Source organism: Belonocnema kinseyi, chromosome 2 (assembly GCF_010883055.1).
Source record: "Belonocnema kinseyi isolate 2016_QV_RU_SX_M_011 chromosome 2, B_treatae_v1, whole genome shotgun sequence".
Lineage (NCBI taxonomy): Eukaryota > Metazoa > Arthropoda > Insecta > Hymenoptera > Cynipidae > Belonocnema > Belonocnema kinseyi.
The window spans coordinates 182,066,228-182,083,803 of NC_046658.1; the positions used below are offsets into that span (position 1 = coordinate 182,066,228).

General features: G+C 28.7%; 2 protein-coding genes across 3 annotated transcripts in view; one reads left to right on the forward strand and one right to left on the reverse strand.

Moving 5' to 3' along the window:
* LOC117167518 (myosin-VIIa-like) overlaps nt 1-7,193 on the forward strand; it is a 33,931-nt gene extending 26,738 nt beyond the window's left edge. For both annotated transcript variants that reach the window (XM_033352518.1, XM_033352519.1), the window contains 5 exons: nt 4,707-5,075; nt 5,164-5,493; nt 5,567-5,979; nt 6,061-6,158; nt 6,721-7,193. In XM_033352518.1, coding sequence (XP_033208409.1) covers nt 4,707-5,075; nt 5,164-5,493; nt 5,567-5,979; nt 6,061-6,158; nt 6,721-7,091 — 1,581 coding nt within the window. In that variant the 3' untranslated portion in view covers nt 7,092-7,193. The remainder of the gene's footprint in view (nt 1-4,706; nt 5,076-5,163; nt 5,494-5,566; nt 5,980-6,060; nt 6,159-6,720) is intronic.
* Nucleotides 7,194-7,289: 96 nt separating this feature from the next.
* Nucleotides 7,290-16,143, reverse strand: LOC117183078. The gene is made up of 16 exons (XM_033376236.1): nt 16,116-16,143; nt 13,157-13,198; nt 12,594-12,892; nt 12,366-12,506; nt 12,139-12,300; nt 11,927-12,069; nt 11,438-11,815; nt 11,016-11,362; nt 10,285-10,904; nt 9,285-10,192; nt 9,067-9,196; nt 8,745-8,984; nt 8,309-8,665; nt 7,951-8,230; nt 7,583-7,871; nt 7,290-7,476 (listed from the first exon to the last, which is right to left on the reverse strand). The coding sequence occupies exons 1-16, from the start codon at nt 16,141-16,143 to the stop codon at nt 7,290-7,292; spliced, it is 4,551 nt and encodes a 1,516-aa protein (XP_033232127.1).
* Between the last annotated feature and the right edge of the window lie 1,433 nt (nt 16,144-17,576).

Genomic DNA, 17,576 nt, shown 5'->3' on the forward strand with positions numbered 1-17,576 from the left:
CCCCCCCCCCCCCCCATCCCTGAAATCAAATGATTACATTCGACAGATTGTTTGAATTTTTCCAAAACTACTAAAAATATTTTTAAAATAATTGATGTCTTTGTAAAATCTTTTAATCTATCCGATACCTTTTCCAAATATTTGAAATCTTAGCCAAATGTTTATAATCTTTTTAAAATCTTCAAAATATTTGTCCGATATTTAAAATCTTTCAAATCTTTGTGTAATATATGAAATATTGTTGAAATATTGGTCAATATTTGTGAAATTGTTGAAATTTTTTAGAAATCATTTATGTCTGTGGAATATTTTTAATTTATCCGAAATCTTTGCAATATATTTCAAATATTTAATAATATTTTTGAAATGATTGAAATCGTTGTGATATCTTTTAAATCTATCCGAAATATTTATGAAATATTTGAAATCTCTGGGAAATCATTAAAGTCTAGGAAATGTTCTTAATCAATCCGTAATCTTTGCGAAATATTTCTAATCTTTTACAAATATTTCTAATCTCTTATAAATATTTAGTGATATTTTTTAAATATTTAAAAATCAAAAAAATTTTCGTAATCTAACCGAAATTTTTATGAAATATTTGAAATTTAAAAATTTTTTGGGAAACCATCGAAGTCTGTGAAATTGTTTAAATCTATCCCAAATTTTTGCAAAACCTTCAAAATCTTTGTGATATCTTTAAAAAATTATTTAAATCTTTGTAAAATCTTTATAAATCTTTGTGTAATATTTCAAATATTTTATAAATATTTGATAATATTTTTGAAATTATTGAAATCTTTAGAAAATCATTGACATCTTTTTTAAATCTTTTAAATATTTCAGAAATTTTTGCGAAATGTTTGAAATCTCTTAAATCTTTGGGAAATCATTGAAATATTTATGAATTATTTTGAATATTTTCAAAATATTCGTTATACTTTTTAAATTATTTAAGTCTTTGAAAAATCTTCTTAAACTATCCAAAATCTTTGCGAAATATTTCAGATATTTTATAAATTTTTTATCATATCTTTGAAATGATGGAAAAATCATTGAAACCTTTGTAAAACCTTTTAAATCTATCCGAAATCTTTATTAAATATTTGAAGTTTTGGAAATCCGGGAAATCATTTAATTTTTTCCATTTTTTTGAATGATAGAAATCTTTGGAAAATCATTGAAATATTGGTAAAATCTTTGAAATCGTTGGGAAATCATTAAAATATTTATAAATTATTTAGAATATTTTTGAAATATTTGTTATACTTTTTAAATTATCTAAATCTTTGGAAAATCTTTTTAAACTATCCGAAATCCTTGCGAAATATTAAAAATATTTCATAAATATTTTATCATGTTTTGAAATGATGGGAGAATCATTGAAATCTTTGGTAAAATCTTTGGAAATCTTTGTGAAATATTTCAAATATTTTATAAATATTTGATAATATTTTTGAAATATTTGTTATACTTTTGAAATTATTTAAATCTTTGGAAAATCTTCTTGAACTATCCGAAATCTTTGCGAAATATTTCATAAATATTTTATCATGTTTTTGAAATGATGGGAGAATCATTGAAATCTTTGTGAAACATTTTAAATATTTTATAAATATTTGATAATATTTTTGAAATTATTGAAATCTTTAGAAAATCATTGACATATTTATTAAAACTTTTAAATCTATCAGATATCTTCACGAAATGTTTTAAATCTTTCAAATCTTTGGGAAATCATTGAAATATTTATAAATTATTTAGAATATTTTTGAAATATTTGTTATACTTTTTAAATTATTTAAATCTTTGGAAAATCTTTTTAAACTATCCAAAATGTTTGCGAAATATTAAAAATATCTCATAAATATTTTATCATGTTTTTGAAATGATGGGAGAATCATTGAAATCTTTGGTAAAATCTTTGGAAATCTTTGTGTATTTTTTCAAATATTTTATAAATATTTGATAATATTTTTGAAATTATTGAAATATTCATAAATTATTCAGAATATTTTTGAAATATTTGTTATGCTTTTTAAATTATTTAAGTCTTTGGAAAATTTTCTTAAACTATCCGAAATCTTTGTGAAATATTTCAAATATTTCATAAATATTTGATCATATTTTTAAAATGATGTAAAAATCATTGAAATCTTTTAAATCTATCCGAAATATTTATTAAATATTTGAAATTTTGGAAATCCGGGAAATCATTTAATCTTTATCATTTTTTAAAATGATAGAAATCTTTGAAAAATCATTGAAATATTAGTAAAATCTTTGAAATCGTTGGGAAATCATTTAAATATTTATAAATTATTTAGAATATTTTTGAAATTATTGTTATACTTTATAAATTATTTAAATCTTTGGAAAATCTTCTTGAACTATTTGAAATATTTGAAATATTTTATAAATATTTGATAATATTTTCGAAATTATTGAAATCTTTAGAAAATCATTGTCATCTTTATTAAATCTTTTAAATCTATCAGAAATCTTAACGAAATATTCTAAATCTTTTAAATATTTGGGAAATCATTGAAATATTGATAAATTCTTTAAATCTTCGGAAAATCTTTTTAAACTAACCGAAATCTTTGCGAAATATTTGATTATATTTTTGAAATGATGGGAAAATCATTGAAATATTTATAGAATCTTTGAAATCCTTGGGAAATCATTGAAATATTTATAAAATATTTAGAATATATTTAAAATATTTGTTACATTTTTTAAACTGTTGAAATCTTTAGGAAATTATTGCAGTCTTTACGAAATTTTCTTTAATTATCCGAAATCTTTATGAAATATTTGAAATCTTTGAAAAATAATTTAAGTCTGTGAAATCTTTTGAATTGATTTGCAATCTTCGCAAAATTTTTCGAATATTTTATAAAAATTTGTCAGTATCTTTGAAATGATTAAAATATTTGGAAAATCATTCCAATCTTTATGAAATCTTTGAAATTTTTTAAATCTTGGGAAAATTTTTTAGACTGTGAAATCTTTTAAACCAAATGAAATCTTTGAAAAACCTTTAAAATCTTTGTTAAATCTTTTGGCAGTCATTGAAATCTTTTTAAACTATCCAAAATCTTTGCGAAATATTTCAAATATTTCATAAATATTTGATTATATTTTTGAAATGATCAACATCTTGGAAAAATCAATGAAATCCTTTGTAAAATCTTTAAAATATATCGGAAATAATTATTAAATATTTGAAATCCGGGAAATCATTTGATTTTGACCATCTTTTGAAATGATAGAAATCGTTTGAAAATCATTGAAATCTTTTAAATTTTTGTAAAATCTTAGAAATCGGTAGGAATTTATTGAAGTATTTATAAAATATTTGGAATATTTTTGAAATATTTATTACATTTTTTAAATTCTTAATATATTTAGGAAATCATTGAAGTCTTTGTGACATCTTCTGAAATTATCCAAAATCTTATTGAAATATTGTAAATCTTTACGAAATTGTTGAAGCTTGTGAAATCTTTTGTTAATAATCCGTAATCTTTGCGACATATTTTGAATATTTTAAATGTAAAAATTCGACAAGATCTTTGTAATGATTAAAGTATTTAGAAAATTATTGAAATTTGCATGAAATCTTAAAAAAAATTTTAATTTCAGGGAAATTTGTTTGCGAAATATTTCAAATATTTTATAAATATTTGATAATCTTTTCGTAACGATTGAAATCTTGGTTAAATCTTTTATATCTATCCGAAATTTTTACAAAAAATTTTTAATCTTTGTGAAATTTTTGAAATCGTTGGGAAATCATGAAAATATTTATATGTATTTATAAATATTTATTTGAAGAAATCATTGAATTCTTTATGAAAACTTCTAAAACTATCCAAAATCTTTGTAAAATCCATAGAAAAATATTTAAATCTTTGTGAAACATTTTTAAAATATTGAATAATTTTGGGAAAATCTTCAAATTTTTGCAAAATGTTTTAAATCTTTGAGAAATCCTTCAAATCTTTGGAAATCTCTGAAATATTTCTGAAAGATTTGAGAAATTTTTGAAATATTTGTTGATATTTGTAAAGTTATTGAAATCTTTCTAAAATATTTGGGAAATCATTCATTCTTGTTAAAATCTTTTGAATCCAAACAACCTCTTTGCGAAATATTTGAAACTTTTGATATATTTGGCAAATCATTGAAATCTTGAAAAATGTTTGCGAAAATCTTTGTGAAACCTTTGTAAAATTTTTCTCAAGTCTTCAAGAATCTGTGAAATATTAAAACTATTCTTTAATATTTAGCACTACTTGTAAAATTATTAACATCTTTCTGAAATCATTGAAGTATTTGTAAACTTTTTTTAACTATTTGAAATTTTTGCGAAATATTTGGCAAACTTTGTGAAATGTTTCTGAAACTTTTAGACAGTTTTGCGAAATATTTGAAAATATTTGTGAAATTATTGAAATCTTTAGCAATATGAAGTTTATCCCTATATTTCTTATTATTTATTATTCACTATTTATGTTTCAGTTATTTTTATTTATGTAAAATTTGTATTTAGTACAATATTATTATACTATGCACACTGTACAAATTATACCCTTCAATATTATAAGTCTATTGTCCTGCCCTCCTCCAGAGAAAAGATTCTCCGCCGCTTCTGCTTACATTGATAACAAATATATAAAATATTTCTGCGGAATTCTTAGGGAATCTTCAAAGCTGATTTTACTGGAAAAGCCTATCCTCTCCGAGAAACGAAAAAACAGTCAAAAACAAGTCAACACACATTAAAGAAATACGCTGAAGAGCATTTCCGTCCAGGAATCAATGTTACAATTTCCAGAGGGTCTAGTATTTCTTCAGCAAAAAGAGCAGCATCAGAATCATTATGGAAACATACGAGAGAACCATTAAAATCACCTCTTCTTGCAAAAATCGTTGAGCAAAATGATCTTGTTCAACATGCTGTCAATATATTCTCCAGTATCTTAAAATATATGGGAGATCTTCCTAGCAATCGTCAAAGAAATGGAACCGAATACACGGATCAAATATTTCGCCCTGCTCTGGAACATGTCATTATAATAACTTTTATAATATTTTTATAATTAATACTTTATTTGATATATTTTAAAATTATAAAAATGTTGTAATTATTTACAGCCAATGCTTCGGGATGAAGTTTATTGTCAGATAATAAGACAATTAACAGACAATCGAATTCGACTGAGTGAAGAACGAGGATGGGAATTACTGTGGTTAGCAACAGGTGTTATGACCTGCAGCATAAATTTGCACAGAGAAATTGTTCAATTTTTGACATCTAGAACAAGCATTTTAGCAGCTGATTGCTTGAAAAGATTAGACAGAACAATAAAAACAGAAAACAGAAAATATCCACCATATATCCTTGAAGTGGAAGCCATCAGATTCAAGAGCTTACAGATTTATCATAAAATATATTTCCCTGATGATTCAGATGAAGCTTTTGAGGTAGTCTCTGCAAATTTTTACTAATGAAAGATATTGTTATTAACTTTATTTAATAATTTTTGAAATAAAATAGGTCCATTCATCAACGAGGGCAGCTGATCTTTGTGAGGACATAGTATCTCGTCTTCACCTGAAAGGGTTAGACGGATTTAGCCTCTTTGTTAAAATTGCTGACAAAGTTTTTTCAGTACCTCAGTATTATTTCTTCTTCGATTTCGTACACGAACTCGTGGAGTGGGTCAGAAAATCGAGACCAACTTCTGGACCCGTCCACGCTCAATATCAAATATTTTTCATGAAAAAACTATGGGTAAATGCAATACCTGGAAAGGATGAAAATGCAGATTCGATTTTCTATTTCCATCAAGAATTACCTAAACTTTTAAGAGGCTATCATAAATGCAGTAAAAATGATGCCATTAAACTGGGAGCTCTGATTTATAGAAGCAAATATGGTGCCAACAAAGTTGAATTGACAGAAATCCCGTAAGATTTTTTACTTTTTCAACTCTGACACAAATTTAGCTATTTCTGTCTGGAAAGCCATAATGTTGTTTTCATTTCTAGACACAAACTTAAAGAATATATCCCTCCAGATATTATTAATTTGCTAAGTGCGAATGATTGGAAGAAGCAGATTGTCACAGCCTACAATCAACAGTCTGGTAAATATTGATTGATATTCAAAATCAAAACGTGAAAATGTTTAAAACAGTAAAAACTATATTCCTTCTTATTCGGTCTAAAGATCTATTTTAATAAATGAAAACTCAAGTTTATAAACCAAAAAACAAATTTGAAGATTCTTGGTACATGAAAACTACTTTTCTGCTATTTTGCTATTTTTCTTCAGGTAAGTTAACCTAGTTTTAAATGTGTATCAATTAGCCAACGGAAGCCTACTGAAAATATATAAATAAATATACAAAATTACCAAAAAGCTTTGCTGAAATTTTAATTTTTGAAGACTCCAACCTTGTGATTCAAATAAATTGATTATTGAGCTATTAATCATTTTTCTGTCTAATCTATATTTTTAATAATTAGCATAAAAAGACAAATGTTTAATATTATATAGGATCGAATAAGAAGGAATACAGTTCTTCCTGTTTGAATCATTATAACGATTAAAGAAAATTTGAATATTGGATTTCGCTCTTGTCGAATTTCTCTGAAGTTTTTTCTATTTAAGTAAAAATGTTTATCATGATTTAAATTAATTTTCAGATATGACCAACATTGAAGCAAAACAGAATTTTTTGCAACACATTTATCAGTGGCCGACTTTTGGTTCAGCATTTTTCGAAGTTAAGCAAACAACAGAGCCGAGTATTCCAGAACTAGTTTTGATAGCAATCAATCGAAATGGAATTAGCATAATTGATCCGAGAGCAAAAGACATTCTGGCAACATATAATTTTTCCGAATTGTCAAACTGGTCATCTGGAAATAATTATTTCCATATGACAATCGGCAATTTCATGAAAGGAAAAAAAATTCTATGTGAAACATTTCTCGGATACAAAATGGATGATTTGATATCTTCCTACATTGACTATCTTCGAAACAGTGGAAAACAACCCACTTTCAACTTGTAATTTTTACATACAAAGAAGGCTACATTGCCCAAGATTTAGATATCATCATTTCCTTGTACAAAATATTAATAGAGAATAAATCAAGCAAAATTAAATTTTGCATATAAAAATATATTTTTATAACATTATTCACAACAAAAATTAAAGCTGAGCATTAGTCATAACTTATTAAATTCTTAGGTATCAGTTTTGGATTATTTACACTTGTAAGGTATATAATTTTGGCACAGTCTTCATATTTTCATCATGTACGTAACCGCATAAACCAACATCAAGGTGTTGTCTTACACCGAATATGCTTACACTAGTCAAAGCATATTCTATCCATAAAAATCCAGTCTTACTGGATTGCAGAATTACAAGTCCGTCGTTCTTTTCTACTATCCTGGAATTGGAGATCAAAATCGAATTCAATATGAGATTTAAATTTGGGTAAGAAATAAAATTGTAATTTTGCTTTTTAAACTTTAAATTGATGGACATCTGTATACCTGGAAATGAAGTTAAAAGGTCCATCAACAAATACTTGGTTCGATGGATTTTCGATAACATTACCATCGATTTTAACCACCACTCTGTAATTCCTTGACAACAACTCCAACTTGTGATTTTCCACAACCATCATCATATCCAAGGTATTATCTGGTAAAGACTTTACAAAAATGGCATAAGAAAGATGGACACTATCACCAGTCAGAAGAGCCCACTCGGAAGGAACAATTAATGGAACTGAAATGTTTTCCATTGATAAAAGAACCTTGGGGTATATTGTACAAATTGCTAAACAAGAAAAGAAAAATCTGTAAGTCAATATTAGAGAAAATTTCATTTTTAAAATTAAAATAGATTTGAATCTTACGTAACAACATATCACTGTAAAGTGGCGTTAAAAAGACATGACTCGTATCCATTAAAAGACTTGAAATTTCAGCTTCAATTGGAAATTCCAAGACGGTGAAGTCAGAACAATTGTCCCTTTTTATAACATTGATATCCATCGTGTTTTTATACATTGGAAATAGGAATGATACCTTCATATAATTATCATGTGGGCACCAATTGTGTCGGATTCGAGGTGGTAGGAAAGTCCAAACATAATCCATTATTGTAGCCAATGCCCAAGACATATCTGATGGTACCTGTTTTTGCAACCAAAATATTAAATTCGAACATCAAAAAATTCAGATTGCAACCACTTTAAAAAAATAGTTATTTACCTCTTGCCAGTTAGCTTCTACAGTATATTTCCTCATTTCCGTAAAGATCAAAGCGTCACGAATACAGTTCCAAGTTCTGGGTATAAGATGTGTTGGATTTGTAAAAATATCAAGCTTTTGATCCCTAGCACAAGACTCTTCATCCATATTCACTACACTAGAATTCCTCGTTTGCCAGAATTTTTTCCTTTGTTCTTCAGAAACTTCACCTTTTATATTCAGCGTTATTTTCGTATCAGGAAATGGATCACGTATTATATTGAAGCTGACTTTTGTATTCACTTCCTCTTGACCCATTCTAATTTTCAGTAAATCATCCAATACTTCAGGATAGACCTTTTCTACTTCCAATTCCATCTAAAAAAATAAGATAAGTCCTCAATAAATTCAGAGGAAAATTAAAAACACAGTGTAAAGGGAAGGCTGGAACACCTACTTTTAAGGCTCTCTCTCCTGGTGCTAATCTAGTCAAAAATAAAACAAATCTATTCTTAATATAATCATGAGTCAGATCGTGTTTGATGACCAGGTTCCATGAACTTATCAAATCATTCGAAGTGGATCCTTTAACATCAGCCTTTATGAAAAGTTCGTTTTGCAATCCATTCAATAAATGTGAAGGAGCTTCGGTCAAATCTTTGATTCCTCTTAAGTTACAGTTTACACTTATCACAACCTATGTAGAAATTATATAATTATATTAATAAGCAACTATTTACAATGTCTGTAAACTGCTCATAAAAAATGAATAGCAATACCTCAGAACTTGGATAAATCGAACTTGGTTCTATCTTCAATAACTTCCCACATGTACCAACCTCTGGTGAGCTAATATCATTCGAAATCTGCTGGGTCACGGACAAAAAGACATGCGCAAGCCAGCTTCCCCTGATTGATAAAATGTAGTTCGTAGTGTCAATTAAATTTAAGCACCAAAAAAACTAACCAAATGGATAGAAAATATTATAATTCTTACCAATGACTTTTGCTTTCTTTTGCTAGAGATCTATACATTTCCTTCAAGTACTCCATTGGAGTCAACCCATTTTCACAATCAAAAATCGCACTTGTGTATCGAAGGCCAGTATCCTTACAATCAACAACTTTCTTATAATACTTCCTATGTTCCATTCCCTTTGTAACAACCTCATGATGTTTGCAAGAACCACAATGTTTCAACAGTAAGTCAGTCTCGTCGCCCAAAATAGTTACATGATTCATTGCATAAATTCGTACACCCGAAACAGACAACTTTGGATCAGGAAGTCTCGCCAAAGTCACGACTGTATTCAAATCAAAGCCTTTCGAAAAACCCATTTGTGTCGTTTTAATAAAAATTCCTAAAGGAAAAGCAACATCAGTTGTTGTAACTCTGTGTACAGAATGCCAAATATCAGCAATCGGATTATAGACGGACATTCTGTATTCTCCATGTCTCCAAATTCTTGGATCAATTTCTAATTTGACATACTCGTTTATATGCTTTTTTTGATTCAATCGAAGGGATACTGCATAGGGAATAGAAGTTTCCATTGTAGCAGGTACTCCCAAATCCGTTGGAACATGTATATGATAAAGATTGTGGTACATTATGTGTTGCCAATTTAATATACTGTTATCCTTCATATTTGCCATCTCTACAAAATCACTCATGAGATTTGCCGTGCTACTCGTATTGGCATCATAGTGCTTTACCATGATAACTTGACCATGCATGAATAGGACAATATCAGCAAATAATTCTTGATCCTGTCTATGTAGGTCCTCAGCTGCCTGAAGAAGAATTTTCTTTACTTTTTCATCCGCAACATTTAAATTCATGTTTTTTTCGAATATAGGAGTTTCTTTGGGACCGAAATCAAATAAATTTGTGTTCCAGTGAATCTGTAGGAAACAATGGCATGTCATTAAAACTGATTAGAAACGGTTAAAAAGTTAACACTTTTCTAATTCATTTCATCAAAACTATCACTTACTCCATGTTGGTGGAACATTTTTCTCCCGAGAGAACTGATGTGCATGATGTTTCCCAAATTCGGTAGGCCAAGTCTTTCAGTCATAAAGAGATTAGCTACAACAGCTTCGCCATGACCGTACTTTGGATCATTGTATTCCATACTATAAAAAGCTGACAATGACATTTTTTGATTCCTAGGTCTCGTGAAACGCAGCATCTTCCTTGCCATTTCACTAACTGCCCTCTTGCATGGACTGACCGAGTTAGCCAAACGTTTCAGTGAAGTATGATAGTAATTATGGAGATGTGGATTTTTTTCAGAAACCATGTACCAGTATAGGTTCATCATATCATTCGTGTTTCGCACGTTTGCCATAAGGACTGCACAAGCTGTTAATCGAAGTTTTAGGGGTTCTTTAGGATTAGCTAAAATGGGCCAAATGTTGGATTGTACGTATAAACTATCGCGCGGCACAATACTGAGAATTGACCACAAGGCCGTTAAGCGTATTTCCTCTGGTCTTTCTGGGAATAAGACTTCTTTCGTTATCATTGGCATCAAAAGTGTCTGAACATTGCCTACCCTGATGTTCCTAAGTGCCATTAGGTACACTATCTTCATTTCATATAGAGGCTCATCTGATTTAGAATACAGAAGAGAATGTAGAATTTCAGAATAATCTAACAATCTGGGACTTAAAGATTAGATTAAAATCATTTTAGGGACTGTGATTGGGTGTAGCAACTTACTCTTGACTTTTTCCAAGAAGTCATGCAAGTACCTATCCAGAATTAATGGATTCTTTTCGACCTTAGCCCCCATCTTAACAAACATGGGTTTGTATGTTTTGTATATCAAAGAAGAAAAGCAAAGGATACCAGCCTTTCGAACGTCTTTATGAACATTGTCACCAAATTTAATTAAATCTTCCATTTCCGAAAGAAATTTTTCTGATGGGGTTCGAATAAAAGAAGGGAGTTTGTTCAACAACCCGATTGTTGATGTTTGAGGAAGGACGTTTTTGCGAATCAGGTTCCTGATGAATAGACTGGACGCAGTTGTACCAACATGAGGCAGCATTTCAAGAAATAGGTTCCTGAAATGATTAATTATTTATATATTAATTTTCTACAATGATATTCGTATTTTTGCAATATTTAAAGGCACGAACTTCACAGTAGTTTCTCGTTGGGTTTTGTCACCTTGAATGACATTGTAGACCTGTTCCAATGAACCGGGATCCATCTGGATCATTGTTTGCAGAAGGCGGTTAATAGTTTGGCCATGTTTCCATTCTGGATCTCTCATCGTTATGTGGTTCTCATCAAGATAATCAGCAGCTTCTTCCAACATCTTTTTCAACTTTGGCATCAAAAGGTCCAATTTGACAATATGACGACCATGAGTTACGTCTGGTGCTGCGTGTACAGCGTACTTGCTGTTTGGTGGCTTGTAAGATACATTTTGGGTCAAGGGCACATGGTCAAAGTTCATTGTTGGTAACTTCATGTCTAAAGTGGAGATCATCTTCTCAAAGATAAGAGTTTGGCTGGAAATATATTTTTCGATTAAATATAGAAGGGGATATTCTTGATGACAATTATTCTGTAACAAGTAAAAGCAATAATGTCCTTAAAATATAATATAACAAAATACAAACTTTGTCAAAATGAAATGAGCTTCAGATCGATGTAGCCATGGTAAGTAATTGATGGTTGAATGCCCTACGAATTTCTTTATCAATATCTCATCATTCATTTTTTCAATTTCATATTCTTTAAAAGCAGATGTGACCATATCTTCCTAAAAAAAATAAAGAATGTAGTTATTCATCTTGCTACAAATAAATTCTAGCTGATTTTGTTGTAATACCTCAACATCATTACAGCCTATGTCTTCCACCAAGGTATACTCATTTTGAATAAACTCTGAGCATTTCCTAGGTTCATAGGTCTTCATAATACGAAAGTGGTTCTTCTCTTCTTTCATTGGAACAACGAACAGGTCCATTTGACACATTCCATGGATGGTGCGCTGGTGGTAACAACCAAAGAGAACATTAGTTTATAAATCGGGTGTTCCCATCAGTCGTTACCTACCTCTTCCGAAATAAATTGATGAGTGTTCATATCAGATCCAAAATTGATCATGGAAAAGTCAAGTTGCAATGAAGTTGCTATTGCGTGTTTCATGTTCCTTGACCAATCACTCTCTGTGTTTGGAATTTTCACTCCATGAAGCTGCAAAATATATAAATGCAATAGTGTTTATTCCAATTATTTTTTCTAATTGTTTTAAAAGAAGTTTTTAATCAACGATGAGCTCACCTTTCCATTATCGTCATACACGACCATGAATGGATCTTGAAGAACCGTAACAGTCTCAGATATGGGATGAATGCGACGAATTTTTTCATTGTAGTCAATCTGACCATTAAACATGCCATGTTTAAGTTCTGTTAAAGCCACGTAAAAAGAATGATGATTCTTCAAATCATTCGAAACGTGTCTCATGTAAAGAAGACCCTCTAATGAAAACTGTGATGCATAATTTTCCGGTTCTAAAGTGCCGGTCTTGACATCGGCAGTGTACTTATAAACGATCGTTTTTTCATGTGGAAAATGCACTGCAAAAACGAATTTAAAAACCTTATTTTGTGGTAGGAAATTATTATTTAGTATTCGTTGCTACGATAATTTTTCTGGATAATTAATAAAACTTTATTGTATTTATAGTTTTAAAAACAAGTTTGGTAAAGTTAAAACACAACGTCGAATTTATCTAGCATTTTCTCATTATATTAAATAATTATTTCATTACTTAAAAATGTTTTGAAAAATATGTATTATAATTATTACTTATTAACCAAATTAATGTAAAATCTACTCACCTGGAATAGCATTCGCAAGGGCCAGATGTGCCAGTATCAAACCTGAGCAATTAAACGCTATAATTAACCTGATTAAAAAGTTCCAAAGGGTTGACCTAATTTTGTCAAATTTAAAAACTACCAGTTGTAGAAAAACACGAAAAAATAATGACCGAAACAGAAATTTTCTTAAAAATGAAATTCCCGGAAAGAAAATGTAACTAAAGGAAATGTTTGTTTCATAAAGCTTAAACACTGAATATTTAATTTTTTGAAATCAGTAATTTCTTGAAAAAAAAAAAAAAAAATACCGAAAACATATATTGCCGAAATTTTTAAACTTGAATTTTAAAATTCCTCAAATTATTAAATTTCCGAAACTAGTAAACTAGGACACTTGAGAATAAATAATATTTTTAGGAATTTCAAATTTCAGTGTTTTATTATTTTTGAAATTTTCAAATTTTTGCAATTTAATATTTTCGGAAATTTACGAAATTCGCCAATTATTTTTTCGATATTTTTGGGTTTGAAAATTTGGAAAAATTATGTAAATTGCCAATTTTTTTTATTGCCAATTTTCCAATTTAAAAACTATCCAAGTCCCGAAACTAGTAAATTGCAGTACATCTCTGAATTTTTGACTTCCTGGATATAGAAAATTGCCGAATTTTCAAAATACCGAGAGGCTAAAAAATTATTTGTGAAAGAAAAGGTTATTACTTTTTTACAAATTTACAAATTGCGAAAATTTACTAACTCCGGGAATTTCAAATCTCGGCAATTTACTGTTTTAGGGAATTTCCCAACTTTGACCATTTTCGTGCATACGGGAATTTAAAAATTCGGCATTGAAATATTTTCAAAAATTTCAAACTTCGAGTAAAAATTCCAGGAATAAACATTTTCGGTGGCTATATTTTTATTCGGAAATTTCAAGTTCCAAAAAATGAAAATTCTCGAAATAAAATAAAATTACCGTACATTCATATGCCGGAAATGTGAAAAAACTCAAGTTTTTAAATTTCCGAAATTATCAAATTCCTAAAGTTCGTGAAAATTCGAACTTTTAAATTCCCGGAAATAGTAAACTACCGAAATTTACAATTTTGAAAAATGAGACTTTCCAGAATATGACAAAACTACCAAACATGTTTCTCCTAGAAAATCGATAATTAAATATTATTAAGATTTTTCAAAATGGAACAATTTACCTATTTGGAAATTTGGAAATAATGATTTTTTTGTAATTTTAAATTTCAGATTTTAAAATGTCCGGAATGAACATTTTCGGTAGAAAGAGTTTCATCCAGGAATTATTATTATTTTTATATTTTATTTTCTCTTTCATTATTTCTCCATGATAGAGATCTTGAAATGTAAACAAAATTATGTGAATTGCTAAATTTTGAAATCCTTGAATATATTTAACAGTGTAAAATTGCTGAATTTCTAAATTTCCTGAAATAAAAATTTTCAAAGTAAACCAATTGTAACGAAAATGTTTCTTTCGGAAATTTTAATACCTGAATTTACATATTTTAAAAATAGTATATTCCCAAAATGTACTATTCACGAAATTTGAAATTCTGTGAATTGTTAAATTTCAAAATTTTCAAATTCCCTATAGAAACTAAAACTACCTAAAACGTATATTCCCGAAACATAAGAATCTGAAATTATCAACATCTAAAAATTATTTTAATATTAAACTAGAGACAAAACTATTCTAGCAGAAAAATTTGATAATTCGTATCTTATTTTTTTGACACCAAGAATTTGCGGTAGTTTTATTTTCATTCGTGAATTTATATTTCTCGGAAAATATCTGTTTCGCTAATTATTTTTTCGATCTTTTTCGGACCTGAAAAATCGGCCAATTTACTTAACTTTTTAAAATTTCAAATTACGAAAAATGTAAATTCCCGAAAGAAAATTCTGTATTCATCAACTTGAATTTTTCAATTTTCGGATTAAACAAATTGTAAAATATAGTAAATTCCTGAAATTTAAAATTCTCGTAAGCAATTCAAACGATAAACATTTTTTATTTCCGAATTTCTAAAGTCTAAGTTTTCAAATTCACGAAATTATGTAATTCCCAAAAGTAATAAGTTTCTGAAATGTTAAATTTCCAGAAATAGTAAATTTGGACATAATTGTATTCCCGAAATTTCAATTTTCGAATTTTCAATTCCTGGAAATTATCTAATTCCCAAAACTAGTAATTTCGAAATTTTCAAATTCTCAAAAGACGAAAAAATTAGTGGTCAGTGCACTTTTTTACGGAATTTGAAATTTCGACATCTTATTATTTTCGGAATTTTCACATTTCCGCAATGAACTATTTCAAGGAATTTCAAAATTCGGCAATTGACTATTTTAGGGAATTCCCAAAGTTCGACAATTTTAATGTTTTTGGAAATTTGAAAAAATGTAAATGGTCTAATTCTCGAAGTTCCGAAAATAGTAAATTGCGGGAATTTAAAGTTCTAAAAAATAAAAATTTCCGACTTTTCAAAATTTTTGAAATGAAATAGATCTACCGAAAATGTTTGTCCCTAAAATTTGAACACTACAATTTTAAAATTTCCGAAATAATTAAATTTCCGCTTCTTCTAATTCTCAAAAATAGAAAGTTACTGAATTTTCAAAAACGTGATCAAATATGATTCAATAGTAGACTTGAGAATAAATACCCCATATAAAACGTAAGAACATTCTCACAGAAAAAAGCTGTTACATTTTTTTGCGATTTTTAAACTTTCAAAAATTTACTATTTTTGGGAATTTCTAATTTCGGAAATTTAATATTTTAGGAAAATTCAGATTTTTTTATTTTGGGAATAAGCATTTTTATCTCGTTCAGTGATATTTTTGGCACTACGATCATATCCAAGTCCCGTGAGCGCGCTTCTTGATAAAATGATATTCAGAAAAAACACAGAATAATCCGCAAGCGTAAAACTTAATAACTTACCGGCAATTATTTTTAAAGCGAGGGCCATGGCGAAAGACTGGAGTAGTGGCGAACTAATGTCCCCTTTTATAAGACGAAAATATCTTAAATATAAAATGCACAAGTTCAGCGATAACCTTTTGCAAGGGGAGGTGCTGGAAATCAAAAAGAGATAACCCTTTCATTTGGTACATCTGGCTACATTGGATAGGAACGTAATGTATACCTCATTAAAAATATTAAATGTGTTGTTGCAATTTTTTTCCAATCTACATCGTCTTTCAGTGACCCATCATTTTTAATACTGTGTAAGTGAACGAAAACTACAATACAGATATAACATGCATTTTTAAAAATTCACTTACTTTCTCGTCAAGTAAACCAACAAAGAGATCATCCTAATTTACGATTTTTAGGTTCTGAACACTAATTAATAAATATTTTAATTATTCAGGTAATTAATTGGTTTCTGATGTAATAACAATTTTTTGAAGAAGCGAAAAAAAATTTAACTTCGCCCGGATTTGAACTCGGAATGCCACCATTCATGGCGTTAAACAAATACGCCATTGAGGCCACAGTAGAATATTTCTTGTTTCTCATATTTCCACATGACACGGGTCTGAATCTTTGAGCCTTGAGACTTCAATAATTAATTCCAATTTGAATAAGTTCACCGAATCTGTATATAATTTAGAGCTTTGATTTTAATCTGTCGACCAGGATAATTAATCGATTTCTAATATTAAATTTTTCCGATTACCAATTCAAAATTTTGTTCAGAAAAGAGAAAAAATCTCCCTTGGCCCGGATTTGAACTCAAAACGCCACTATTCTTGAGTGGTGCACTAATCAATTACGCCACCAGAGCCACAGCAAATTGTTTTCTTGTTTCTTATATTCCATGCGCCATCCTGTTCCTGATTCAAATCCGGTCCTAGATAATTTTTTTTTCGTTTCTCCAAAAAAAATCTTCGTTTCAGTAATCGGCAAAATATTAATATGAAAATGAGTTACCCTGGCCGACAGAATAACATCAATACCTTAAATTTGATTCTCATCACGTGAATTTATTCAGATTGTAATTAATCACTGAAACTTCACACTTTCACAGGCTATAAAGTGGCAGCCGCGCACCCCGATCGCGTAATTGGTTAACGCACCACGCATGAATAGTGGCGTTCCCGGTTCAAACACAGACAACGATAGATTTTTTTTCGTTTCTCCAAAAAATCATTGGACCAGTAATTAGCCGAAATTTTACACACATTTTATTTTCATTGTTTTTTTTATTGGTTGTTTTTTACAATTTTATATATTGGCACATATGAATTTAAAGAAATAAATCTATAATCTCAGATTTTACAACTTATCTTCTTATCGCCTTTTAGAGTAATTGCGAAAAAAAAGTAATCTCAACAATTTACGTACAATATGCGATTTTTAATTGTTTACTAATAGGATTGTTAAATTATTTAAATA

What these genes read in the sequence shown, in the direction of transcription:
- LOC117183078 (XM_033376236.1), bottom strand. Translation starts at nt 16,143, where the DNA reads ATGGCCCTCGCTTTAAAAATAATTGCCG. An exon ending in AAATGTTCCACCAACATGGA is followed by an intron (nt 10,193 to 10,284) that starts GTAAGTGATAGT and finishes TGTTTCCTACAG; the next exon opens with ATTCACTGGAACACAAATTT. An exon ending in CAGGAGAGAGAGCCTTAAAA is followed by an intron (nt 8,666 to 8,744) that starts GTAGGTGTTCCA and finishes TTATTTTTTTAG; the next exon opens with ATGGAATTGGAAGTAGAAAA.